General features: G+C 44.2%; 1 protein-coding gene across 2 annotated transcripts in view; it reads right to left on the reverse strand.

The window, feature by feature from the left end:
* The window catches only part of LOC133342239 (mucin-2-like), a 78,217-nt gene that overhangs the window by 6,589 nt on the left and 44,065 nt on the right, over positions 1-27,563 (reverse strand). For both annotated transcript variants that reach the window (XM_061551308.1, XM_061551393.1), the window contains 43 exons: positions 27,126-27,173; positions 26,650-26,697; positions 26,387-26,434; positions 25,923-26,110; positions 25,136-25,200; positions 24,473-24,624; positions 23,902-23,949; positions 23,427-23,474; positions 23,164-23,211; positions 22,679-22,869; positions 21,962-22,026; positions 21,238-21,389; positions 20,667-20,714; positions 20,191-20,238; positions 19,928-19,975; positions 19,445-19,635; positions 18,552-18,616; positions 17,946-18,097; positions 17,359-17,406; positions 16,486-16,673; positions 16,041-16,105; positions 15,767-15,921; positions 15,097-15,138; positions 14,040-14,215; positions 13,605-13,669; positions 13,331-13,485; positions 12,853-13,013; positions 12,192-12,256; positions 11,608-11,765; positions 11,149-11,351; positions 10,753-10,817; positions 9,968-10,119; positions 9,295-9,401; positions 8,525-8,586; positions 7,727-7,881; positions 7,092-7,234; positions 6,378-6,442; positions 5,524-5,696; positions 4,474-4,616; positions 3,746-3,810; positions 2,162-2,334; positions 1,055-1,191; positions 82-146 (listed from right to left, as the gene is read on the reverse strand). In XM_061551308.1, coding sequence (XP_061407292.1) covers positions 82-146; positions 1,055-1,191; positions 2,162-2,334; positions 3,746-3,810; positions 4,474-4,616; positions 5,524-5,696; positions 6,378-6,442; positions 7,092-7,234; positions 7,727-7,881; positions 8,525-8,586; positions 9,295-9,401; positions 9,968-10,119; positions 10,753-10,817; positions 11,149-11,351; positions 11,608-11,765; positions 12,192-12,256; positions 12,853-13,013; positions 13,331-13,485; positions 13,605-13,669; positions 14,040-14,215; positions 15,097-15,138; positions 15,767-15,921; positions 16,041-16,105; positions 16,486-16,673; positions 17,359-17,406; positions 17,946-18,097; positions 18,552-18,616; positions 19,445-19,635; positions 19,928-19,975; positions 20,191-20,238; positions 20,667-20,714; positions 21,238-21,389; positions 21,962-22,026; positions 22,679-22,869; positions 23,164-23,211; positions 23,427-23,474; positions 23,902-23,949; positions 24,473-24,624; positions 25,136-25,200; positions 25,923-26,110; positions 26,387-26,434; positions 26,650-26,697; positions 27,126-27,173 — 4,639 coding nt within the window. The remainder of the gene's footprint in view (positions 1-81; positions 147-1,054; positions 1,192-2,161; positions 2,335-3,745; positions 3,811-4,473; positions 4,617-5,523; positions 5,697-6,377; positions 6,443-7,091; positions 7,235-7,726; positions 7,882-8,524; positions 8,587-9,294; positions 9,402-9,967; positions 10,120-10,752; positions 10,818-11,148; positions 11,352-11,607; positions 11,766-12,191; positions 12,257-12,852; positions 13,014-13,330; positions 13,486-13,604; positions 13,670-14,039; positions 14,216-15,096; positions 15,139-15,766; positions 15,922-16,040; positions 16,106-16,485; positions 16,674-17,358; positions 17,407-17,945; positions 18,098-18,551; positions 18,617-19,444; positions 19,636-19,927; positions 19,976-20,190; positions 20,239-20,666; positions 20,715-21,237; positions 21,390-21,961; positions 22,027-22,678; positions 22,870-23,163; positions 23,212-23,426; positions 23,475-23,901; positions 23,950-24,472; positions 24,625-25,135; positions 25,201-25,922; positions 26,111-26,386; positions 26,435-26,649; positions 26,698-27,125; positions 27,174-27,563) is intronic.

A 27,563-nucleotide genomic window follows, 5' to 3' on the forward strand; every position in this document is an offset into this window, starting at 1 on the left:
CTGTGCCACCCCTCTCCTCACCATTACCCTGGATAAAAGAGAGTCTACTGTACTTTAATGTCATTAAATTGTTGCTCTTACCTTAAGCCAGTCACATTGCAGTATTTGAACGTGCTGTTGTACTTCGTCTTGTATAAGTTGGCCAACTGAAATGAAAAGTGTGCATTTTATGAGCATGTTTCAAATTGTCAGGAACCCTTTGAAGTTTGTAATCGAACTCAGTTTGCTGGGTTTATAACACAGTGTGCTAACCATTGCGCCATGACTCCACTCCCGAATAAATACATAAATCATGTTATGACATTATTGTTAGAACTATCATGATTAAAATAGACATTTTGTAACTTGCAATTGTTCTGTATAACGCTCCTCACACACTGTGGTTTGCGTGTGTAGGGCCTAATTTTACCCAATGAATATTTTTCGGGTCACTGGTGGACTGGACCAGTTTAGGCTGGCACCAAACAGGAATTCATAAAAATAAATTACAGCAACAGTGGAAGGAAATAGAGGCAGTGGACGACCGAGAAAAATATGGGATGGGTGGAGTGAAATAGGAGGCACTAAAATGGAGAGGAAGGACATGGAAACATGAGCAGTGGATGGGATATGATGTTGTTACTGATGATGTTGATAATCATCAGCAGCGGAGGATGGCGGCTGTTGCTGTTACTATCAAAAGTTTATGAACCCAGCGGTCTCCATAAAGGTGGTGCAGATGCCCTTCTGCGGCCGTCTGGAATGCTCTTCCTTCTGATATTAGGAAGCCACTGGAGCTTATGCACTTTTAAATCTAAATTGAAAACTCATTGCTTTTGAACTGCTTTTTAATTTTAGTTTGTTGTCCTTTCCCCGCACAACCGATTAGCACGGTTGGCTATGTACAGTGCGAAAAAAGTTCAACATACATATATATAGAGCCACAGTGAGAGGTACAGTGGATATTCTTTCCAACCCAGACAGACCCAGCTAAAATTCATCTCGGGGTGGGTGGTTAAGGGATTAGTTAAAGCAGAAAATTAGTAGGATTCAAATTTTCATGATTCAAACTCACCCGATCGGTAATGTTTTTCACATATTCCTTGTACAGTGATGAGTTTGGGTTGTACAGGTCTGGCGCAAACGTGTGGTTCGATATGGTGAACTGGATGTTGAAGTCTTGCAAGACTTCAGGTTGGGAGGGTCTTTGTGCTGTTGAAACGTGACAAAATAATTAATTAATATATGTCAATGACGAGAAAACCTATCACAACAGAAACATGAGTCTAGGCTGGAAAACAAACATTTTACAATGCAATAACGTGAATTGCATGGCCAAAAACTCCGCCTTATCCAGACCACCAGCTCAAATTAACTGACAAAATAATTTGTATTCAGACGAGCGGAGGAGAACATTTTAAACTGTAATGTAAATATGCACAATGGGGGCTTACGGTACACTCCACACAGGTTACACACAATTTTATTTAAACAAGCTACGTTTTGTTTTAAGGTGGAGGTGTTTTAGTTTGTGCTGCGTAGCTCTCTGATGTGGTTTCAAGTTGCACCGCGTGTGGTTGGGCACCAAAGTTTTGCTCCACATGCTGGGAGCTTCTATTTGGCTATTTTTTTATTCAGCTTAAGTTGTGAACAAGTTCTTCAGTAATCTGAGTTTATCCTTAGTTGCAGCATTTTGATTTTTACACATGAGACGACAACTTTTTTTAACTTTTGCCATTATCAAGGTGCAGCCCTTCAATATCTTGATCATGCCATTGCTGGCGAAAGGGCCTCGACTAGAGGGAGCTCTGGAGAGATCCCCATAGGTCAGCAATACATACATTTTGGTAGTCTTCTCAGGATGTGTGTGTATAGGGCACTTGCTTAAATATCTCAGCAACTCAAAGCAACTTACTTCAGCATCTCAATCTCAACCATTCCAATGCACTCCTCTAGTCTAGCCAAGAAGAGACCCTCAGTGGCAGCTGTCCCTGTTTAGCACAAGATGCATGCAGCACCAGCCTGAAAGTGGGCATTAGTCTGCCAATAATGGGTGATGTTACTCTATGGTTTGTCCCAATTCAGTAATGGTCACGTCTATTGCATTGTCCATGTTCTTTGTTTTATTCGGGCGAACCCCTGATAATTGAGCGTGGACTCCGCTTGCACTTTCAGATCATACCGTTGATGACAATGTCGTTGTACATCAAGTCGTATGCTCCAAGTTTTTCAGTTCCGTTGGTGCCCTTGTAGAATGCGTCCTTAACGACGGTCTCGTTCACATCCGGCGTGTCTGTGAAGTTGCATTTAGCGACCACCACCAAATTCTTTTGTGCACCGTCGTTATTTGCCGGCCTGGAGAACAGAAACCTCCCGATTAATGACAACACTTTCCATTGATTTAATATATATGTCGTTTCAAAGTTTACTTATGCATTTTAACAACAATCTAGACTGCAAATTTTGGAAAAGGGAGGTTGGTGAGAAAAGAAAACAATGTATTGTATTCTTTGGTCGTGATCTGTATTGTGGTTTTGTGTCAAACTGAGACTATGTCTAATTGAGAGGGTCCTTGCCTCGAACATCTGGCAGTTAAGCATTGGTTCAAACAAGCGTGACTGCTGATAAGACACCTAATGCTAAAAACAGTCCATAATCTGTTTACGTTGATCCAGTGCTGCTGACATAATGCCGTGCGACTCATGACGTGTAAAATAATCAATCTTGACTGAAAGCTTTCGTGACTGCAGGAATTCATATTCCTTGGGTCTTTCGGTAAAGTCACGTAGATAGGTTCAAAGAAGATAACAAAAAAAAAAGAATGATGTCAGGACAACAGAGGGCAAGCTAAGTAAGGGACTGGGAGACAGATGAAGGAGAATATTAAAGGACGGGAGAAGAAGAATAACGGAGGGGAGAGCAGTTTATGGTTGGCTTCACATGGTGAAGAAAATGGAATTAATACGGTGGGGGAGCAGGGTGGGGTGCTGTATCTACTTATACACCATCAGTGATCCCTGCGACAGAGCCCTCTTAGGGGTGGAAGCTTCCCGCATGAGGTTTATTCAGTGGTCGAATGTGGAGAGTTTGTGTGATTTACATTGCCTAAACCGGAGCAGTCTTGAGAGCACTGTAGGCGATCTTCAGGTGTTCGTGTGTCCCGAGGGGGTCGAGACTGATGACGGCTCAATGCCCAGCAGGCATGTATGGATTGATAGTGTGATGGAGGTGCTCAAAATATGGATTACGTAATTGTAGCAATAATGGTTGCTCAGCACAAGCCTAAAGGTCCAAAAACTCCGAGTGATCAGCAACAAACAGTACGATTGAAGGTGTAATAGATAAACGTTACCGTATTATTATGAGACGCAATTTTCCCCTGTTTAGTTTAAAGCAAAAGTTGGATGTGGGTCTTATATCCAGGAGATATACACGTGTTAAGCAGTGTGTGTGATTAGGTTTGTATAAATGAATTGACATTGGGTACGAGTTTGGGGTGCATCTCACTCTTAGGAGCATCTTATAATGCAGAGAATGCGGTTCACGTGTTTCTTGGGCTGAGCAAGGTTATATGGACTTTGAGAAAAGAAAACGATGCGAGGGAATTCGAAGGTTGGGGCAGTGTGAGGAAAAAAAGCAGAAAGAGAAGCGTTTTGACCTCAAGTGTAATGGTTGAACAGAAAGTGGATGCCATAAAACAGTCTGTCTGCTAGACCTCGTGCTCAACATGGGTGGGGGAGTCAAGGAGTGGAGTTGGCTCCCTTACCAGTAATCCACGACTGTGCATCCGTGAGACTTGTTTCCAATTTCTTTGTTGAACAACTTATCCAGCTGAAATTGGAAAGAGCATTGAAAGTTAATACGAAATAGTATTTTTCTGTGTTATACATTTGTTGTTATTCCCTCCAATCTTAACCTGCGGTATCGGTGTCATGTCATGTGACAATATGTTCGGGACTCGCAACCCTTCGTGTTAGAGTCTGGTGTTAGAGTCCGGCCCACAGAAAGGATATCACAGAGCTACCGCTGATATCGTTTCAAGTGACCACTGGTCCACACATTGAAGGGAAGCATTGTCCCACCCTCTGTGCATATAAGAATAATGTTCGTGATAGTAAGACCAATTATCAGAACTAGAAATTATCTAAATTTCAGAATCTAATTTAACGTGATGGGGTTTTTTTTGTACTGATTGGTGACTCGGCTAAGACCATTACATCACTAAACAGAATATATGGGTCTCAATATAAGTTAATGCACTTCTGTGTAAGTCACTGTGAACAGACTGAGACCATCAACTATCTACAACTGAGAAACTCAGGTGAACTTCAGGTGGCTGAAACCTGAATTCAGACTCAGGATGTGAGCGGTGTCAGCTCAGTGCTCCGTCTGATCTTCTGAGCCACCTGAGCACCTGCGGCAATTATAATATTTTCTTTCCAGTTAACATACAATAAACAGAATAACTCTGGAGATTGTGCTGACATGCTGTACCTCTGCAGAGATTCCCTTGGTGATGTCTGCGTAAGACTGAGAGGTGACGGTTTCCAGGTCGGTTTTGTACTTGTGGTTGGTGACGGTGAATTTTAGGTAGTACGGCTTCAGCTTCTCTGCAGTTGGTGGCACGAATGGTTCGGCTGTAATAATAATAAATACATAATCAGCATTAATCATCTGTGATCAATCCAGGTACTCCAGTTTCCTCTCCACATCTATCCAGACCACCAGCTCAAATGAACTGCCAAAATAATTTGTATTCAGACAAGGGGTGGAAAACATGTGAAACTGTAATGTAAATATGTACAATGGGGGTTTACGGTACACTCCACACAGGTTACACAAATTTTATTTAAACAAGCTACGTTTTGTTTTAAGGTGGAGGTGTTTTAGTTTGTGCTGCGTAGCTATCCGATGTGGTTTCAAGTTGCACCGCGTGTGGTTGGGCACCAAAGTTTCGCTCCACATGCTGGTAACTTCTTTTTGGTTGTTATTTTTTATTCAGCTTAAGTTGTGAACAAGTACTTAAGTAATCTGAGTTCATCCTTTGTTGCAGCATTTTTATTTATACACATAAGATAACTTTTTAAAACGTTTGCCATTATCAAAGGTACAGCCCTTCAATATCTTGCTCATGCCATTGCTGGTGAAAGGGCCTCGACTAGAGGGAGCTCTGGAGAGATCCCCATAGGTCAGCAATACATACATTTCGGTAGTCTTCTCAGGATGTGTGTGTATAGGGCACTTGCTTAAATATCTCAGCAACTGAAAGCAACTTACTTCAGCATCTCAATCTCAACCATTCCAATGCACTCCTCTAGCCTAGCCAAGAAGAGACCCTCAGTGGCAGCTGTCCCTGTTTAGCACAAGATGCATGCAGCACCAGCCTGCAAGTGGGCATTAGTCTGCCAATAATGGGTGATGTTACTCTATGGTTTGTCCCAATTCAGTAATGGTCACGTCTATTGCATTTTCCATGTTGTTTGTTTTATTCGGGCGACCCCATGATAATTGAGCGTGGACTCTGCTTGCACTTTCAGATCATACCGTTGACTTCCAAGGCGTTGTTTTTCAAGTCGTATGCTCCGAGTTTATAAGTTCCGTTGGTGCCCTTGTAGAATGCGTCCCTAACGACGTTCTCGTTCACTTCCGGCGTGTCTGTGAAGTTGCACTTAGCCACCACCACCAAATCCTTCAGTGCACCGTCGTTATTTGCCGGCCTGGAGAACAGAAACCTCCCGATTAATGACAACACTTTCCATTTATTTCATAGAAATGTCTTTTCAAAGTTTACTTATCCTTTTTAACAACAATCTAGACTGAAAAATTTGGAAAAGGGAGGTTGGTGAGAAAATAAAACAATGTATTTTATTCTTTGGTCATGATCTGTGTTGTGGTTTTGTGTCAAACTGAGACTATGTCTAATTGAGAGGGTCCTTACCTCGAACATCTGGCAGTTAAGCATTTGTTCAAACAAGCATGACTGCTGATGAGACATCTAATGCTAAAAATAGTCAATAATCTGTTTACGTTGATCCAGTGCTGCTGACATAATGCACTCCCAAAAGACGTGTTAAGCAGTGTGTGTGATCAGGTTTGTATAAATGAATTGACATTGGGTATGAGTTTGGGGTGCATCTTACTTTTAGGAGCATCTTATAATGCAGAGAATGCGGTTCACGTGTTTCTTGGGCTGAGCAAGGTTATATGAATTTTGAGAAACGAAAACGATGGGAGGGAATTCGAAGGTGGGGGCAGTGTGAGGACAAAATCAGAAAGAGAAGCGTTTGGATCTCAAGTGTAATGGTTGAACAGAAAGTGGATGCTATAAAACAGTCTGTCTGCTAGACCTCGTGCTCAACATGGGTAGGGGAGTCAAGGAGTGGAGTTGGCTCCCTTACCAGTAATCCACGACTGTGCATCCGTGAGACTTGTTTCCAATTTCTTTGTTGAACAACTTATCCAGCTGAAATTGGAAAGAGCATTGCAAGTTAATACGAAATAGTATTTTTCTGTGTTATACATTTGTTGTTATTCCCCCCAATCGTATCCTGCGCTATCGGTGTCATGTCATGTGACAATATGTTTGGGACTCGCAGAGCAGTGCAACCCTTCGTGTTAGAGTCCGGCCCACAGAAATGGATATCACAGAGCTACCACTGATATCGTTTCAAGTGGCTACTGGTCCACACATTGAAGGGAAACATTTCCCCACTCTCTGTGCATATAAGAATAATTCTCGTGATAGTAAGACCAATTATCAGAACTAGAAATTATCTAAATTTCAGAATCTAATTTAACGTGATGGGGTTTTTTTGAACTGATTGGTGACTCGGCTAAGACCATTACATCACTAAACAGAATATATGGGTCTCAATATAAGTTAATACACTTCTGTGTAAGTCACTGAGACCATCAACTATCTACAACTGAGAAACCCAGGTGAACTTCAGGTGGCCGAAACCTGGATTCAGACTCAGGATGTGAGCGGTGTCAGCTCAGTGCTCCGTCTGATCTTCTGAGCCACCTGGGCACCTGCGGCAATTATAATATTTTCTTTCCAGTTAACATGAAATAAACGTAATAACTCTGGACATTGTGCTGATATGCTGTACCTCTGCAGAGATTCCCTTGGTGATGTTTGCATAAGACTGAGAGGTCACGGTCTCCAGGTCGGTTTTGTACTTGTGGTTGGTGACGGTGAATTTTAGGTAGTACGGCTTCAGCTTCTCTGCAGGTGGCGGCACGATTGGTTTGGCTGTAATAATAATAAATACATAATTAGCATTAATCATCTGTGACAATCCGGGTACTCCAGTTTCCTCTCCACATGTATAAACATGAATGGAGTTGGACAAACATCCCAAAAATGTATCTTACTTCCCTGTGGTCACTCATCTGTATCTCTTGTCTGCAGCTTTTTCATCTCTATCTCTTATTTATCTCGTTTTCATCTCACTAATCTCAATCTCTTGACAACAGCTGATATCTTAAAAGAGGTGGGAGTATCAACACTTTAATTCACTACACCGATCGTCCAATTGTGGCGTATATATTTATATTGCTTGGTCAACAGAGTTGGAGGCATTAATAAACCTGCCCAATTGTCTCAACTGGCATGCCAGGAGATCGAATCGAATTGGCCACCTCTGGATTGTAAGTGTAGTGTGTGCCAACCATTACACCGTGGCAGAATACAATACACTTGAAAGCTAAGCAAAACAATTATGAAAGATGAAAATGGCTTTACGTGAAACTTTGAAGATGCCATCGTTTATGAGGTCGTAGTTGCCCAGCTTGGTGATGTTTTTTGTTCCTTTGAAGAAGGCGTCTTCGATGACTTTTTCGTTGAGATCCGGTGAGTCCAGAAAGTCGCACTTCTCAATGATGATAGAATCTGGAGTCCTGCAGGATGTGAAGTTCAAGGTTCGGTTTATTTTGTGTAACCAGAGACAAGGATAGTCTCACTTGCAAGAGACTACTCTCTTGTCCACTTATTCATACGACATCTGAAAAGAATGCTTTTCATTGCTGAGTTGTGGGCGCACTTATAACATTGCTGAATAAGCTGTTTCACAACTTTGGTGCCTAATCACCAAATTCCAAATCAGTAATTGAACCTTATGGTGGGACCCCGGGGTCCCGAATAAATGGAAGTCAAAATCGTAATTAATTCATTTATTTTTGGCGACTCCATCCCACCGTGCACATAAACGCCGCGACCCACCAGAAATCAATCCTCTCGGTCTTCACCAAGCACCCGTCATTGCCAAAATTGCCGTAGTTATAAACAAAACTTTGAAACTTTGATTAGCGCATCGCGTAGAGTTCGTCGAGAGGAATAGATTGCCGTATCGTTCGCCTTCAACAGACATAAAATGACGTTGCAATGCAGTTTATGTGAGAGCCGGGGGCTTATGGCACCCTGGGGTCCCGCCATAAGGTTCAATTATCAACTGAAATCCAAAGACTAAGACTATGACAAATATTAAAGAAAATGCTGTAGAAATTAACCGTCAGGCAATACTGAACCAAAGTGGTCTCTTACTTGTCCACCCAGCTGCAGTTGCGTGTGATGTTCACAAGCTCCTGATTAAAGAGTTTCTCCAGCTGCAAGACGAATGCACACACATTTCCATCAAACTCGGCGGTGGAGCACGGTTGGCATGGGCCCTGGTTAGGGTTGCCAACGCTTGAGATACAAAATAGTGGGACACATCATGGAAAGAAGAATATCTCACAATAACAGAACAGGACAGGACGTGATGTAAATGCATTGTCTTCAGTGGGACATTATTACCGGGTCTCTTCATGTCTCTGGAAGAAATTACAGATTTGCGAGGACAGCAGCTACCTCGATAAGGAGACTTTTTTGGCAAAACAGAACAGGTGGCAACCCTGGGCTTGGTGTAAATAATTAAACGAGCCCCCCTCCATGTCCACATTATCTAGAATTTTGGGTGAGCTGTACAATGTGATACAAGGTAGATTCATATTAGCATCTAAACGTGACCAAATCTCAAGAAGCTGTATAGAAAGTGAGCATGAAATATTTTACGTCGAGAAAGAAGCAGTCATTGGCAGGGGAGATGAGGAAGCTCTTGGAAATTGGGGCAGGGGGCCAGCAGCACGGATGAAGGCAGGGAGTTCCAGAATTATTGTGGGGACAGCAGAGATCGATGTTGACTGGGGGCTTCCAGGTAAGAGCTCATTGATGCTTTAAGTCTGGGTCAATATGAACACATTGCGCAACACTGGCAATACACTTTCCGTGTAATATATCGTATCGTATTGCAGCAACCTTGGTTAGTCCCATACCTCATCTGTAACATTCTTTTTGAAAGCTTCGTCTGGAGTTTCCTTTTTCAGGATTGGACGGAATTGTATGTAGAATGTTTTCAACTTCTCATGTTCGGGCTTTATTCCTAAAATAAGTCAGAGCGAGTCAGTCTGAAACCCTGGCCATCAATGTGTTACGGCGAGATACCTACTTTCACAAAACAGTAAAATTGTACAACAAGAAACCCCCCGCCCCCTTATTACGTACCATCCAACAGTAAATGAAGGTTTCCCAAAGCCCTTGTTTATCTCTCACGGTCCCATGGGTGCAACAAGACATCCGCCGTTCGAGTCCCACCCATTACAAACCTCATATCTACAACACTTTTCAGCCACACTCTATTCCCACCTCCACATTACTTTCCTTATTGTGCTAGGCACATAAAGACAAAAATAAAGATCCCCCGTATATGGGGCAAGTTCTGTTAGCGAGCACCTGTCAAGGCCGGCACGGCACACGACGGGGTGGGTGGCCAACACCACGCCTGGCCGCCTTTGTCTCCCCAGTGGTGATGTTTACACACCTCACCAGGTATTAGTGTTGGCCGTGAGCGGGAACCGAACCCGGCGGGCCGGGCTCGTAGTGCAGCACGCTAACCACTACACTACCGCTCCCCTCAAAAACACAGACATACACACACACGCGACGTACCATTCACTGTGAGCTTGTTGGGCTGCAGCTTGTAAGCTCCGAGCACGTCGATGCCATCCGTTTTGTTGGAGAATGTTTCTAGGATGTCGGCTACTGTCACTGTGCTGCTATTTGTGAAGTAGCATTTGCAATCCACTTTGATTGAGCCTTCTCTGTAATGCCAAACAAAAAAACAAAGAATGCTATCATCATCAGTAGTAGCAGCCATAGTTAATTCACTTGCTGGATGAAGGCAACCCAAGCCGCCACAATACCGCGATGTAAAAATCCACCCAGCACCTGCACAAGAGCTAATTTCATCGCTCCACTGTCCAAAACGTAACATATTATATATGTTTACATCTTTAGGGGCAGTGGTACTGATAACTCTGTTGAGTTTTTGTTTCTTGTGTTTTTGCACCACTGCCAATACAGTATCACAAACCTTAGTTTAATTTCGATCCACGCAGTAGAAGGTAGCACTTTCCTACACACCTTAGCCACAGAGAGTAATATTCGTTGCATGATGGTCAAACCGATATATTTGTAATTCTCAGAGCTGGAATTTGACCAAATTAAATGCATGACCATATTTAATGTTACGGGTTAATTTGTGTGCAGTTATTGATGACTCGGGTTGAGTCCATCATCTCCTATACTGTCAATCACAAATATTTGAAACCCAGATTGGAACCCAGGATCTCAGTCATACATGCATTCCTTTGAAAGTACGTACAATCTCAAACAACACAGCTTGTAGCTTCGACAAATCGAGTAAAAAAAATGGTGCAAGTCAAATCACGTACGTGAAACCGGTTATCACGCAGTAGTGCAGTGTCTTGTTGTACTTTGTCCTGTAGAGGTTCTCCACCTGAAATGAAACATTGTGAGCATCATTACACGCAGCTGAAAACAGTAAATTTCTGTAAATTTGGGGTTGTTTGACCATACTTGGCCACACTAGTCGGTGCGAGTTGGTGAAGGCAGTGGAACCCAGGACCAGTTCAGATATAACTCACCATTGATGTCAACAACTGGGGTTGCCGGGTTTATAGCAGAGCGCACCTACCCACATTGCCACCGCTCTACCCCCTTACTGGGTTTCAATACTTTTTTTCTTAGGAGGGTCCTGCTACATTTGGGTATTTGGAACAAGTGTCTTGATTCGTGTAGGAGAAAACTTGAGGCAAAATAACCCTTACCAGTTCGGTGATGTTCTTTACATATTCTTTGTAGATTGAAGAATTGTTATCCTTGAGTTCCTTTTTGAAGGTGTGGTTGTGGATCGTGAACTGAATGTCGAAATCCTTCAGGGCTTCGGTGGGACGCACGGGTTGTACGGTGGGACGCATGGGTTGTACGGTGGTACGCACGGGTTGTACGGTGGGACGCACGGGTTGTTCCTCTGTGAAAAACAACGCGACCAATGAAGGCTACGATTTTGTCGTGGTGAATTTTATTCACAGGAACTAATAAGTAAAAATTATAAATATTTACAGCCCTTTTTCATTTGTGGATTATTGCATAATAAGACTGAGAGGTGGTGGTGACTTGGCAAGGCCTTCATCCAGCAGTGGATGATGATCGTTTTGTAAAAATACATATTGTAGCACAATTCAGAAAATGGGCTCTGTGAGAGTGACAGAGAATTCTCGACTCACTTGTTACTGTGACGTCCGCGTCTTTCTCAGTGAGGCTGTAATTTCCGAGTTTCTTCAGCGATTTCGTCCCATTCTTGAAGTTTTCATGTACGCTGTTGTTGTTGACGTCACTGGTGTTGACGAAGAAGCACTTTGCAACCACCGCCAGTGGTTGGTCCCTATGAAAGAGAAAAACATCAGTGCCTTAAACCGCAACTTGTAGCCACACTCAAAGGTGGTCTGGGAAGAGAAGGAAGGCCATATTTTCAAGTTCATTCAGGTGCTAGGGGAAAAGAATACCATGAACTGACTGGACATCAAACATCAACCACTGGACAGGATCGAAGCCGTCTTAGTTAAAGAACACAACGATGTACAGAGAAAAGTGGATAGGCACTGCAAGGAGACAGCGGTGAAATAAATAGTCGTGCCCCAATGACGCCAAGGCACTGGCAGAAGGATGGGTTAAGTAACTGATTCTTATGTTCATGGCATGATGCGAATCACCGAGCCAACGCTCAGATTCCATATATATGACAATCACAATAACACTGCAATGCAAAATATTGAGGAATTGAAATGGCGGATTTAAATTATAAGCATACCAGAAGTCTACAACGGTGCAGTTCTTCAAATTGATTCCCTTGACATTTTTGTACAGTTTCTCCAGCTGAAAGAAACACATAAAGCATCAGATTAACTGGAATATCACATGTGCGCCACATAGTATTTATTTTCATGCTTATACAGCATGTGTGGGGTATCTTTCTTCATTCGTGGTAGACTACACATGAACACACACCTTAGCGTTATCCAGTAATAACACAACATTTATGAGGGCTCATCTGTACGGGTGACTGAGTATGCAAACATTACAAACACTGTTGTGGCCAGGCCGAAAACATTCCCTTATTATACCCGCCCATTTGTGCAGCCAGGATGCTTGCAGTGATGGATACACATCATTGCTGCATAGGCTTTGGTGGTTGTGCCATATTGTTTCCTTATGCGTTTTTCAGGTTTGGACCGTGTGTTGTTCGGCATGATGCCTGGCGTTTGACTGCACGTTGTGGGTTAAGAAGCTCCCAGTATGTCCAGCGAAACGTCGGTCATGATGGCGAAAACACGTCGGAGAGCCTTGAGGGTAAAATTCCTTAACAGGCCATTACTAAGCGGTAGGCCTCATGCGGTCGCGGGCCCGCCTGAAGTGAAGTCATGGGCCATACGTTGCTCGCCCCCTGTTATCGTGTACAAGCGATCGCTCACCTCTTGAGAGATGTTCTTCGAGTGTTCCTGATACAATGGAGAGCTGCTGTTGTCCAGATCAACCGTGTAATTGTAGTTCACCACTGTGAACTTGATGAAGAATGCCACGAGTGTCTCTGGAGCTGCTATTGGTGCCTCTGTTGGAGGTAACGGCTCAGTTCCTGCAAAGTACAGATGAAAACGCGTTCATCACACGGTCGTCGCTGCCGTCATGGTAAAAAAAAAATAACTTAGAAAAATTTAATCGTGTACATATATGTATACAGTATATAACATTGTAAGAGTGATGAGGTGACTGAAGAGCAATGCCCTTAGCCAAGTGAGATGGTATGATCACAACGTTTTTTTTATTTGAATCTTTAGAGTAATTACATAGCAACGTATAAAGAGGAAAGTTTTCAGTCAGTGCACAGTTGGATTTTTTAGGCATGTGTTTCGTTAACACGTGTATGTCGGTGTTGTGAGAGAGTTCACTTACTGTTCACTATGAGGTCTGTCGTGTTGAGCAGGTAGAGTCCCAGCCTGGTCAGTTTTTCGGTTCCGTTTCTGAAGGCCGCGTCAACCACCGACTCGTCCACACTGCTGGTGTTTGTGAACTCACACTTGGCAACCACCACCACCAGTGTGCCAGGCCTGAAGAAGATCCCCGTTAGCGTTAACACCTTTGATCAACTCCGATAATCACGATTACCGTCGTGAGATGCCGTCATTGAAAGCACGCGAGTGAAAATGAGGAGTAATATTAAACTCACCAGTAATTTGTGACGGTGCAGTTGTGCTGTGCATTGCCGACTTGCTTTCGGAAAAGGTCTTCCAGCTGAGGGAACGCACATGCGCATCATTTAGAAAAAGTGCAGAGCAATATCCTGTGATCTGGTCTGTGAGTGGCTAACCAGTATGTTTGCATGTATGCATGTGTGTACGTGTCAATGTATTTGGTTAATGCCAGTGTCGTTTGTATTGCCATATGCTCTTGATTATAGATATTACACTTCTTGCCCCACCTCTGTTTTACAGCCAACGTTTGGGGTGCATCTCGTAATAAATCTGGTCAGTGTTTCCATGTGTGACCAGATTTGTTGTCCTTTTTGACACCGGGGAAGAGTTTGCGGTGCATCATTGTGTGTCTCATAATCCAGAGAATACAGTATCTTAGAATTTCACGATTTCCGTGCAGCGATGCTTACCAGGCCGGAGATGTTTGCAGTGTATTCTTGTCGCAGGGTAGAGTTGCTCTGCGCCAGATCGCTGCTGTAGTTGCGGTTGACGATGGTGAACTTGATGTAGAAATGCTGCAGGGGTTCTGGGATCGGGCTGACTGCCGCTGTTGTCTTCATCGTCGTCGCCGCGGGAACGATTGGTCCTTTAAGACATGAAAAAGTATAGGATAAGGTGCAGCACTGAAATTGCTTGCTCACACCACTGTTGGTGGAAGGGCCTCTGCTTGCTAGATTGAGCACTAGGGAGCGTAGTTTTGGCTTAATTCTTCCACGCCGGCTCACATCTCCGGATTACAAGTCCAGTGTGCTAACCGTTACCACCACGGCAACATCAGAATTGAAAATAAATAACGAGCATGAATACAAATTAGCATTGAAGCCCGTGTGTATATATAGTTTTTATGTATATACAGTAATTCCTCGTTTAACGCAGTATATGCGTTCCTTAAAAGTGTCACGTTAAGTAAAACCGAGTTGACCGAGTAATTATCGTATATACATTACAGGGCATAACGAAATAACAAACCATGTAAATTCGAATGACATTTGCACTATAAATCAGCCTGCAGTCATCCCATGGCAGGACAAAGAACTGAGATGAGGGTACGCCGCCTGCGTGTACTGCATCATTCCCTGCACTCTATCACTGTACTGCGCAGCTCAAGAAAGTAGATCGTCGTCGACTGCTCAGAAACTGCGTGGCAACGGTGCGTTCCGCGTTGTGAAAAGTGTTCTCTCGTAAAAGAACCGCGTTTTAGCGAACACGCATTGCGTGAACCCGCATTTAGCGAGGACTCACTATACATGCAAGCTGTGCTTAAAATTTTGCATGAGATTTCATTGTTTTCTGCTTAGAAAAAAAGGTGGCATAATTCACCACCACTACCAAGGCAAATTCATGCAATCACCATGATTCCGGATGGCGATTCGATTCAGGGATCATTTATTTTGTCAACGCTGCGGAGAATGCAGTGGTCTCTAGTGACTGCAAGGACTGTGTCAGGAGGTGAACCTGTTGTTTTACCTGCGGTGGTTGAAGCTTGTGTCAGAGGTAATGGCTCCGTTCCTGTTCGTACAGAAACATGTGTGGGTCAAGATGTCATGCGCTTGCATCGCGTGTGTACTAGAGGTGGCACAATGCATAGAACTGCTGCTCCCCAAGAGGTTAAAAAACTGCCCCGAACATAAACTAAAACTCAGCGATCTAATTTTTTTTCTCCCACGTATTTGTTACACACCCGAGCAAACGTGTTGGCAACCTATGTAACAGGGCAGGTAGCTCAGCGGTAGAGTGAGCGGCTCGCAATTGGAAGTTTGTGAGTTCAACTCCTGGTTGAGTGCATTGCCTCAGCCCATCATCCCCTTGGGTCGATAAAAGAAACACATTTAATAGAAGTCAACAGTGGTTGTCCTATGAAGCGATCAGCTCTGTCATAGGAATGTGGAATTTCCTTTACTGGCTCAGGGATGTAAACGGGAGATGATCACCAATGCCTCAGTGCTCATTTGAGCCTGAATATCACTTAGACTTTTTTGGGATCCAAAATATGGTTGTTAAAATGAAGTCGAGAAATCAGCATATTGAGTGCATGTGGTCTCATTGACAGCTGTGGGTGTCTTTCAGCAGCTAAAATCATCCCATGTGAACATGGTGTGAATCGTTCATCTTTAAATGAAGGCGTTCGCTCGCTTACTGGTCACATTGAGGTCTGTCGTGTTGAGCAGGTAGAGTCCCAGGCTGGTCAGTTGTTCGGTTCCGTTTCTGAAGGCCGCGCCAACCACCGACTCGTCCACACTGCTGGTGTTTGTGAACTCACACTTGGCAACCACCACCACCAGTGTGCCAGGCCTGAAGAAGATCCCCGTTAGCGTTAACACCTTTGATCAACTCCGATAATCACGATTACCGTCGTGAGATGCCGTCATTGAAAGCACGCGAGTGAAAATGAGGAGTAATATTAAACTCACCAGTAATTTGTGACGGTGCAGTTGTGCTGTGCATTGCCGACTTGCTTTCGGAAAAGGTCTTCCAGCTGAGGGAACGCACATGCGCATCATTTAGAAAAAGTGCAGAGCAATATCCTGTGATCTGTTCTGTGAGTGGCTAACCAGTATGTTTGCATGTATGCATGTGTGTACGTGTCAATGTATTTAGTTAATGCCAGTGTCGTTTGTATTGCCATATACTCTTGATTATAGATATTACACTTCTTGCCCCACCTCTGTTTTACAGCCAACATTTGGGGTGCATCTCGTAATAAATTCTGGTCGGTGTTTGCATGTGTGACCAGATTTGTTGTCCTTTTTGACACCGGGGAAGAGTTTGCGGTGCATCATACTTTAGATTTTGTGTCTCGTAATCCAGAGAATACAGTATCTTAGAATCTCAGGATCTCCGTGCAGCGATGCTTACCAGGCCGGAGATGTTTGCAGTGTATTCTTGTCGCAGGGTAGAGTTGCTCTGTGCCAGATCGCTGCTGTAGTTGCGGTTGACGATGGTGAACTTGATGTAGAAATGCTGCAGGGATTCCAGGGTCGGGCCGACTGCCGCTGTTGTCTTCCCGGCGTTGACCGGTTTGTTTGTCACGGGAGCGATGGATGCTTTGAAAAATAAAAAGTTAAGGTTAAGGTGCAGCCCTGCAATTACTTGCTCAAGCGACTGTTGGCAGAAGGGCCCCCGCTCGCTAGATTGAGCATGAGATAGCCCCTCTTAAACAGTGTATTTTTGACTTAATCTTTCACGCTGGTTAGACGTCTCTGGATTGCAAGTGCATTGCGCTAACTGCTGCACCATGGAGACATCAGAATTGAAATCATAAATTAAAATAAGGGACGAGCACGAATGTGAATTGGCGTCAAAGGCCCTATACAATATATATACAATTTAAAATATATTTTATACATAGGATTTCATTATGTGTTCTGCTTTGAAATAAAGGTGTCATGATTCACCACACCAAGGCAATTCATGCAATTATCATTATTCCGAATGGCGATTACATTTTTTTTGTGAGCATTGTGGTGAATGGAGGAATCTGTAGTGGTTGTAAGGAGTTACGTAAACCCACGATATACAACCTATATGAATTAAAATACGACAAATAATTTTGCACAAGATTCCACGCATGCACCGCTTGCTTAAAAACCTAAATTAATAATTGAACTGCATTGTGACGCTGTCGTGTTGTGCGTTTATGTCTCAGTGAAGTCCAAATACAAGGAGGGGTTAACTGCACTGTGTCTCTGCTAATGGACGCTGCATGTAGAGATATACCAGGGGTCTTACCGGGGCTGGTAGGTGCTTGCGTTGCATTCGGAGGAGTGGGTTCAATCCCTGGTAACACAGACATCAGTTTGTGAGTGCAAAGTAGTGCGACTCTGCGAGTTTGCACATTTTGTACAAATTTATTTTTATAAAAAAAAAATGTTCCCACGTTGATTACATTTCATAAGCAAGTATCCATTCAAGAACTTTAGTTGAGCAGTGCATCATACCCGTATTAGAGAACGGTCAGTGGAATTAGATTATACGGAACTACTTCTGAGATCTCTTCAAGTGACTTCTTTAATCCATGGAAAAATGTTCATCACGTAAATAAAGATTTGTTTAATTCTCAGAGTTGGAATTCACCCAAATTGAGGAGAAGAAAATATATAATGTGATTGTTTTGTTTTGTGCATTCATCGGCGACCACGCTGAGATGATCAACTCACGAGCAGCTGAAACCTCGGTTTGAACCCAGGTACTCAGCGGTACCCGCTCAGCATCTCTTTACCCATGAGCCATCTGGCCACCACTGCGTGAGTTGCCAAAGTCATTGCACTGACACTTGTAAGGAAACTTTTATCTTAAGATGGGTGCCATCTACTTACTGGTCACTGTGAGGTCTGTGTTGTTGAGCAGGTAAGGTCCCAGTTCGCTCAGTTGGGTGGTTCCTGCTCTGAAGGCCGTGTCAACCACCGACTCGTTCACACTGCTGGTGTTTGTGAACTCGCACCTGGCAACCACCACCAGTGGGCCCTCCCTGCGGAAATCAATGATGCAAAGTTAGTTTTCAAAAAAAAATCTACTGTCAGCTTCCACACTTTCAGGGATGCTGCTGTGGTACAATGGTTATCATACTGGACTTGCAATCCAGATTTGATTTTATCGGTTCAATTTTATTTCTCCCCATGGCAGTCCACCCAGCAGTATGAATGGGTAGAAGCAATCGGTGTGTTGTGCATGGTGGGGTAAAGTGTGGGTAACTCCCAACTCTTCCAAGAAGAGAAGACAAATGCCCCAAAGCAAGTGGCTCTCTTTGAGCTCCCTCCGACAGCAGTGGTGCGAGCAGGTACTTGCAGGGCTGTACCTTTACCTTCATCCATTTTAAATGTGTTCAATTATAACATTGAAGCCCACTTATCGTAACAGTCAATGCGATGTCTCGAACTTGTGTTTGTTGTCTGAAGTGTGTCAAAGATTAAATTGGCACGTACCAGTAATTCGCCACGTGGCATGTTTGGAATGCATCTCCTATTTTCTGAGGGAAGAGGTTGTCCAACTGAAAGAGAGAGCAAAAGTCAAGCATTTGCAAACAGCTCGCTTCAAACGTCAGTGTCATGAGACATTTAATTTATTATATCCCAACTGTGCTATTGGTGTCGTAACTGAAAGAGAGAGCAAAAGTCAAGCATTTGCAAACAGCTTGCTTCAAACGTCAGTGTCATGACACATTTTATTTATTATATCCCAACCGTGTTTTTGGTGTCCCGTCTTGAGACAAATAATTTATTAAAAACTCTCACAGAGCAGTACAACCCTTCTTGATATAATGTACGGCTCACAGAAGCACATATCATAGAACTACCTCTGAGATCCCTTCTAGTGACCTCTGGTCCACAGTAATACATATTCCTATACTTTATGAATTTTCAGAGGTGAAATTTAACCAAAGTTGATATTTTTTGGGGCAGTCTTTAATGACCGAGCTGAGATAATCAACTCACCACACTGAAAAACCCAGCGTATTCACGGCCGACTGAAGCCTGGATATGAACCCAGTATCTCAGCTGTGCCGGCTTTGGTCTCTGACCGCTGAGCGACTCGGCCACCTCTGATGTAATTGCGTTTTGTGCAGTTATTGGTGGCTGAGCTGAGGCCATCAACTCTCTACACTTGAGAACCCGGTTTATTCAAAGACGGCTGAAGCCCGGATCCTAACCCAGTATCTCAGCTGTGACTGCTCCTACCTCTGATTCCAACAGGTACTTTTTAAGCAACAGACTCTGAATTGCCAGAGAACTTAGGAATACGAAGCGAAGCTAAGTTTGGAAGTGCAGAATTGGAACGTTATCGACGAAAACTTCCTTGACCATGAAGCGACGCTCACCAGGTTGGAGATGTTTGCGGTGTATTCGGTTCGCAGGGGAGAGTAGCTCTGCGCCAGATCGCTGGTGTAGTTGCGGTTGATGATGGTGAACTTGATGTAGAAGTGCTGCTGGGGTCCCTGGGTCAGGCCGACTGGCGCTGTTGTCGTCTTCCCGGCGTTGATCGGTTTGTTTGTCACGGGAACGATGGGTGCTTTGAAAAATTCAAAAGTAACGATTAAGGTGCAGCTCTGAAAAATCTTGCTCAATTGACTGCTGGCGGAAGTGCCTCCGATCGCTCGAGGGAGCTCTACGGAGCCCCTCCTGAGCGTATTTTTTGTTTTGTTATGGGGTTATAATTCTTTGAAGGGGGAATAAAATCGGCAACTTGTTTTTTAATGAAATACGGAGTGCCAATTGTGAGCATGACTCGCTGAGTCCCTAGACTCTTTTTCAGGAGGGTACTGCTACAGTGAGATGTACTCTGTGGGTAACGCGCGGATTACCTTCTGTGGCGGTCGTCTGTTTGGTCGTTAAAGCCACTGTGGTGGAAACTAAAACACAGAAGTACAAGGAAGAAACATCATGAATATACGTGGCTTCTATGCCGCTTTGCAACGTACATTTGTCCTCGGAAGTATTCATTAAACTTCATTGAGACAGAGTCGATGCAAATTCAACATTAGTTGGAAACAGTTGTATTTGTTGTGGTTGTTATTACGGATGCCCGCGTGGTTGTGGTGTGGACGGATTGTTGTGTGTGGCGTACCTGAGGGTGGCAGCCCTGTGCCTGGTGGTGTTGTTGACGGAGGAGTTGCTGAGGACCAAACACACAGACTCATAAATTACCATCATCGCTTCCTAAAAGGTAAAGGTGGAGCCCTGCATTTACTTGCTCATGCCATTGCTTATGGAAGGGCCTTCATCACGGATTTCTAGAAAGCCCATCTAAAGGGTATTTGGCCCACTCTTCCATGCTGTCTAGATGTTTTGGAAGAGGTGGGAGTGACCACATGTTACCTGGAACCTAGGTAAATTTTGGTAAACATTTCACGGTGAGTGGGCCATTACTCTGGGACTAGTGCACCATATTTGTTTTCAACATGCGCAGTATATTGTTCACCGCCAGATGTCAGACGTCCACGTAATCAACTTCAAATTCGGAAGAGCAGTAAATTTTGTCATGTGGGGCACACTTGATATAACACGGTTATTTGTTGTTGGTTGCTGAATGTGTTGCCTTACCTGTACTGGTAGGTGCTTGTGTTGCAGATGGAGGCATTGGTTCTGTTCCTGTTTGTGCACAAAGACGTCATGTCAGCCTTAAAAATATTGACACAATTACAATGTAAATTAATAAAACGTCTAAATGCGGCCGCATCCTCAGACATTTCACAAGAAGGGTAGGCATTCTTATTTTATAGACTGAAATAGTCAATCATAGGCAGAGGAGTTTATTTGGGCATGGAGTTGACAGCATGGATGGCTGCGGGATGGGAGTTCAAACCAATGGCAGCAGTAGAGGCGAATGAGCGACCTACCACTGGGCAAAGGTAAATTGGGGGTTTTGACAGAAAGCCTGAGTTACTGGAGCAGAGAGGGCATGATGGGGAGGAGAGTGCGATGAGAGTGACAAGGTAAGCAAGGATGAGTCAGTGGAGGATCTTTAAAACTGTGAGTGTGATCTTGAGAGCCAGTGGATGGATCCGCGTATTGAGTACAAGTGGGTTCATTGACAGTTGTCCGTGAGATGTCTCACAGCAGCTGAAATCATTCCACGTAAACGTGCCGCGTTGAAATGAAGGCGTCCACTTACTGGTCACTGTAAGTTCTGTGGTGTTGAGCTGGTAAAGTCCCAGGTTGTACAGTTGGTTGGTTCCTGCTCTGAAGGCCGCGTCAACCACCGACTCGTTCACACTGCTGGTGTTTGTGAACTCGCACCTGGCAACCACCACCAGTGGGCCCTCCCTGCGGACATCAATGACACAAAGTTCATGTACATCATCGTTTAACACAAAGGTAAACTGGTTTCCTGCTCAAATGAGCGTTGAGGTGGTGCTCAGCTCCAGTTACAGCTCAACCAGTGCTGGAAATTCGACATTCCTATGATGGGAAAGTCTCTCCATATGTGGAAGCTTCTTAAATCCACCCCGTGAATTCTGTTCACCCAGCAGTATGAATTGGTAGAACCACAGTCGATTAGCGGGTTGCGCGTGGTGGGGTAAAATGTGTGTACTCCCATCTCTTTTGAGTTGTCTGGTCAGTCTGGAAGAGGAGGCAAATACCTCCAAGCAAGGGGCTCTCTTGAGCTCTTTCTAGTTAAGGCCCTTCTGCGAGCAGTGGCGTGAGCAGGTACTTGCGGGGCTGCACTTTTACCTTTTTTTTCACCTGGCATTTTAAAGTTGATCTCTGATAATGTCTAACCTCGCTTTAACAGTCAATACGATGTCTCTAACTTGCGTTTGTTCTCTGATCCGTGTGTGCACAAGAGAGATTAAAATGACAACTTTTACTATCGATTAAAGTTTTAGCACACGTACCAGTAATTCGTCACTGTGCATGCTTTCACCGCATCGCCGATTTTCTGATAGAACAGGTTCTCCAACTGAAAGAGAGAGGAAAAGCCAAGCATTTGTAAATATCTCGCTTCAAACACCAGTGTCATTAGACATGTTTGTCTTTTCCCCATATTTTATCCCAATTGTGCTATTTGTGTCACGTTATGAGATGAAGAATTTACTCGGATGTCTTACAAAGCAGGACAACCCTAGGTGATATGATATATGTTCCACAGAAGCAGATATTTTGAAACTACTGACAAGTTATACTGGCGTGTAATGTTTGTTGCATTATAAAAGTCAAAGTCACATACTTAACACGTAGACTTTCGCGACCAATATTATTCACCTATATTATTAAAGGCACATACGTTTGTTTTTTTTATTCTAAGTGCTAGAATTTAGCCAAATTAGGTGCAGAACCACATTTTATCATTGTTGGATAGTATTTGGTGCCTGAGCTGAGATCATTAACTCACAACACTTGAAAAACCCATTATAGTGACAGGTGGCTGAAACCTGGATATGAACCCATGATCTCAGCTGTGCCAGCTCTGACCTCTGATTCCAGACAGCACTATTTAAGCAACAAACTCTGAATTGGCAGAGGACATAGGAATGAGAAGCGAAGTTAAGTTTGGACGTGTATAATTGTCACTTTGTAGATGAAAACCTCCGTGACCCTGAAGCGACGCTCACCAGGTTGGAGATGTTTGCGGTGTACTCGGTTCGCAGGGGAGAGTAGCTCTGTGCCAGATCGCTGCTGTAGTTGCGGTTGATGATGGTGAACTTGATGTAGAAGTGCTGCTGGGGTCCCTGGGTCAGGACGACTGGCGCTGTTGTCGTCTTCCCGGCGTTGATCGGGTTGTTTGTCACGGGAACGATGGGTGCTTTGAAAAATGCAAAACTAAAGGTTAAGGTGCAGCTCTGAAAAATCTTGCTCAAGTGACTGCTGGCGGAAGCGCCTCCGATCGCTCGAGGGAGCTCTATGGAGCCCCTCCTAAGCGTATTTTTGTTTGTTTGTTATGGGGTTATAATTCTTTGAAGGGGGAAGAAAATCGGCAACTTGTTTTTTAATGAAATACGGAGTGCCAATTGTGAGCATGACTCGCTGAGTCCCTAGACTTATTTTCAGGAGGGTACTGCTACAGTGAGATGTACTCCGTGGGTAACGAGCGGATTACCTTCTGTGGCGGTCGTCTGTTTGGTCGTTAAAGCCGCTGTGGTGGAAACTAAAACACAGAAGTACAAGGAAGAAAAATCATGAATATACGTGGCTTCTATGCCACTTTGCAACGTACATTTGTCCTCAGAAGTATTCATTAAACTTAATTGAGACAGAGTCGATGCAAATTCAGCATTAGTTGGAAACAGTTGTATTTGTTGTGGTTGTGATTACGGATGCCCGCGTGGTTGTGGTTTGGACGGAATGTTGTGTGTGGCGTACCTGAGGGTGGCAGCCCTGTGCCTGGTGGTGTCGTTGACGGAGGAGTTGCTGAGGACCAAACACACAGACTCATAAATGACCATCATCGCTTCCTAAAAGGTAAAAGTGCAGCCCTGAATTTACTTGCTCACGCCTTTTATGACGGAAGGCCTCCACTACGGATTTCTAGAAAGCCCATCTAAAGGGTATTTGGCCCACTCTTCCATGCTGGCTAGATGTTTTGGAAGAGGTGGAAGTAACCACATGTTACCTGGAACCTTGGTAAATTTTGGTAAACATTTCACGGTGAGTGGGCCATTACTCTGGGACTAGTGCACCATATTTGTTTTCAACATGCACAGTATATTGTTCACCGCCAGATGGCAGACGTCCACGTAATCAATTTCAAATTTGGAAGAGCAGTGAAATTTGTCATGTGGTGCACACTTGATATGACACGGTTATTTGTTGTTGGTTGCTGAATGTGTTGCCTTACCTGTACTGGTAGGTGCTTGTGTTGCAGATGGAGGCATTGGTTCTGTTCCTGTTTGTGCACAAAGACGTCATGTCAGCCTTAAAAATATTGACACAATTACAATGTAAATTTACAAAATGTCTAAATGCGGCCGCATCTTCAGACATTTCCCAAGAAGGGTAGGCATTCTTATTTTATAGACTGAAATAGTCAATCATAGGCAGAGGAGTCTATTTGGGCATGGAGTTGACAGCATGGATGGCTGCAGGAGGGGAGTTCAAGCCAATGGCAGCAGTAGAGGCGAATGAGCGACCGACTACTAGGCAAAGGTAAATTGGGGGCTTTGACAGAAAGCCTGAGTTTCTGGAGCAGAGAGGGCATGGTGGGCAGGAGAGTGCGATGAGAGTGACAAGGTAAACAAGGATGAGTCAGTGGAGGATCTTTAAAACTGTGAGTGTGATCTTGAGAGCAAGTGGAGGGATCCGCGTATTGAGTACAAGTAGGTTCATTGACAGTTGTCCGTGAGATGTCTCACAGCAGCTGAAATCATTCCACGTGAATGTGCCGCGTTGAAATGAGGGCGTCCACTTACTGGTCACTGTGAGGTCTGTCTTGTTGAGCAGGTAAGGTCCCAGGTCGTACAGTTGGTTGGTTCCTGCTTTGAAGGCTGCGTCAACCACCGACTCGTTCACACTGCTGGTGTTTGTGAACTCGCACCTGGCAACCACCACCAGTGGGCCCTCCCTGCGGAATTCAATGATGCAAAGTTAGTTTTCAAAAAAATCTATTGTCAGCTTTCATACTGTCAGGGATGCTGCTGTGGTAGAATGGTTATCACACTGGACTTGCAATCCAGATTTGATTTCGTCGGTTCAATTTTATTTCTCCCCACGGCAGTATAACAATGGTGGAAGCTTCTTAAATCCACCACGCAAACTCTGTCCACCCAGCAGTATGAATGGGTAGAAGCAATCGGTGTGTTGTGCATGGTGGGGTAAAGTGTGGGTAACTCCCAACTCTTTCAAGAAGAGAAGGCAAATGCCCCAAAGCAAGTGGCTCTCTTTGAGCTCCCTCTAGTGAAGGCCTTTCCGCCAGCAGTGGTGCGAGCAGGTACTTGCAGGGCTGTACCTTTACCTTCATGCATTTTAAATTTGTTTAATTATAACGTCGAAGCCCACTTATCGTAACAGTCAATGCGATGTCTCGAACTTGCGTTTGTTGTCTGAAGTGTGTGAAAGATTAAATTGGCACGTACCAGTAATTCGCCACGTGACATGTTTGGAATGCATCTCCTATTTTCTGAGCGAAGAGGTTGTCCAACTGAAAGAGAGAGCAAAAGTCAAGTATTTGCAAACAGCTCGCTTCAAATGTCAGTGTCATGACACATTTTATTTATTATATCCCAGCTGTGCTATTGGTGTCGCGTCATGAGACAAATAATTTATTAAAAACTCTCACAGAGCAGTACAACCCTTCTTGATATAATGTACGGCTCACAGAAGCAGATATCATAGAACTACCTCTGAGACCTCTTCCAGTGTCCTCTGGTCCACAGTGATACATATTCCTATACTTTATGAATTTTCAGAGGTGAAATTTAACCAAAGTTGATATTTTTTGGGGCAGTCTTTAATGACCGAGCTGAGATCATCAACTCACCACACTGAAAAACCCAGTGTATTCAAGGGCGACTGAAGCCTGGATATGAACCCAGTATCTCAGCTGTGCCGGCTTTGGTCTCTGACCGCTGAGCGACTCGGCCACCTCTGATGTAATTGCGTTTTGTGCAGTTATTGGTGGCTGAGCTGAAGCCATCAACTGTCTACACTTGAGAACCCGGTTTAATCACAGACGGCTGAAGCTTGGGTCCTAACCCAGTATCTCAGCTGTGACTGCTCCTACCTCTGATTCCAACAAGTACTTTTTAAGCAACATACTCTGAATTGCCAGAGAACTTAGGAATACGAAGCGAAGCTAAGTTTGGAAGTGCAGAATTGGCACTTCATCGACGAAAACCTCCGTGACCATGAAGCAATGCTCACCAGGTTGGAGATGTTTGTGGTGTACTCGGTTCGCAGGGGAGAGTAGCTCGCCAGATCGCTGGTGTAGTTGCGGTTGATGATGGTGAACTTGATGTAGAAGTGCTGCTGGGGTCCCTGGGTCAGGACGACTGGCGCTGTTGTCGTCTTCCCGGCGTTGATCGGGTTGTTTGTCACGGGAACGATGGGTGCTATGAAAAATGCAAAAGTAAAGGTTAAGGTGCAGCTCTGAAAAATCTTGCTCAAGTGACTGCTGGCTAAAGCGCCTCCGATCGCTCGAGGGAGCTCTATGCAGCCCCTCCTAAGCGTATTTTGTTTGTTTGTTATGGGGTTATAATTCTTTGAAGGGGGAAGAAAATCGGCAACTTGTTTTTTAATGAAATACGGAGTGCCAATGGTGAGCTTGACTCTTTTTCAGGAGGGTACTGCTACAGTGAGATGTAATCTGTGGGTAACGCGCGGATTACCTTCTGTGGCGGCCGTCTGTTTGGTCGTTACAGCCGCTGTGGTGGAAACTAAAACACAGAAGTACAAGGAAGAAAGATCATGAATATACGTGGCTTCTATGCCGCTTTGCAACGTACATTTGTCCTCAGAAGTATTCATTAAACTTAATTGAGACATAGTCGATGCGAATTAAGCATTAGTTAGAAACAGTTATATTTGTTGTGGTTGTGAGTACGGATGCCCGCGTGGTTGTGGTTTGGACGGAATGTTGTGTGTGGCGTACCTGAGGGTGGTAGCCCTGTGCCTGGTGGTGTCGTTGACGGAGGAGTTGCTGAGGACCAAACACACAGACTCATAAATGACCATCATCGCTTCCTAAAAGGTAAAGGTGCAGCCCTCAATTTACTTGCTCACGCCTTTGCTTACGGAAGGGCCTCCACTACGGGTTTCTAGAAAGCCCATCTAAAGGGTATTTGGCCCACTCTTCCATGCTGGCCAGATGTTTTGGAAGAGGTGGGAGTAACCACATGTTACCTGGCACCTACGTCAATTTTGGTAAACATTTCACGGTGAGTGGGCCATTACTCTGGGACTAGTGCACCATATTTGTTTTCAACATGCGCAGTATATTTTTCACCGCCAGATGGCAGACTTCCACGTAATTATCGGCAAATTCGGAAGAGCAGTGAAATTTGTCATGTGGGGCACACTTGATATGACGCGGTTATTTGTTGTTGGTTGCTGAATGTGTTGCCTTACCTATACTGGTAGGTGCTTGTGTTGCAGATGGGGGCATTGGTTCTGTTCCTGTTTGTGCACAAAGACGTCATGTCAGCCTTAAAAATATTGACACAATTACAATGTAAATTGATAAAACGTCTAAATGCGGCCGCATCTTCAGAAATTTCACAAGAAGGGTAGGCATTCTTATTTTATAGACTGAAATAGTCAATCATAGGCAGAGGAGTCTATTTGGGCATGGAGTTGACAGCATGGATGGTTGCGGGAGGGGAGTTCACGCCAATGGCAGCAGTAGAGGCGAATGAGCGACCTACCACTGGGCAAAGGTAAATTGGGGGCTTTGACAGAAAGCCTGAGTTGCTGGAGCAGAGAGGGCATTGTGGGCAGGAGAGTGCGATGAGATTGACAAGGTAAACAAGGATGAGTCAGTGGAGGATCTTTAAAACTGTGAGTGTG

This window comes from Lethenteron reissneri, chromosome 1 (genome assembly GCF_015708825.2).
Source record: "Lethenteron reissneri isolate LAM-NWPU_2019-01 chromosome 1, ASM1570882v1, whole genome shotgun sequence".
Classification (NCBI taxonomy): domain Eukaryota; kingdom Metazoa; phylum Chordata; class Hyperoartia; order Petromyzontiformes; family Petromyzontidae; genus Lethenteron; species Lethenteron reissneri.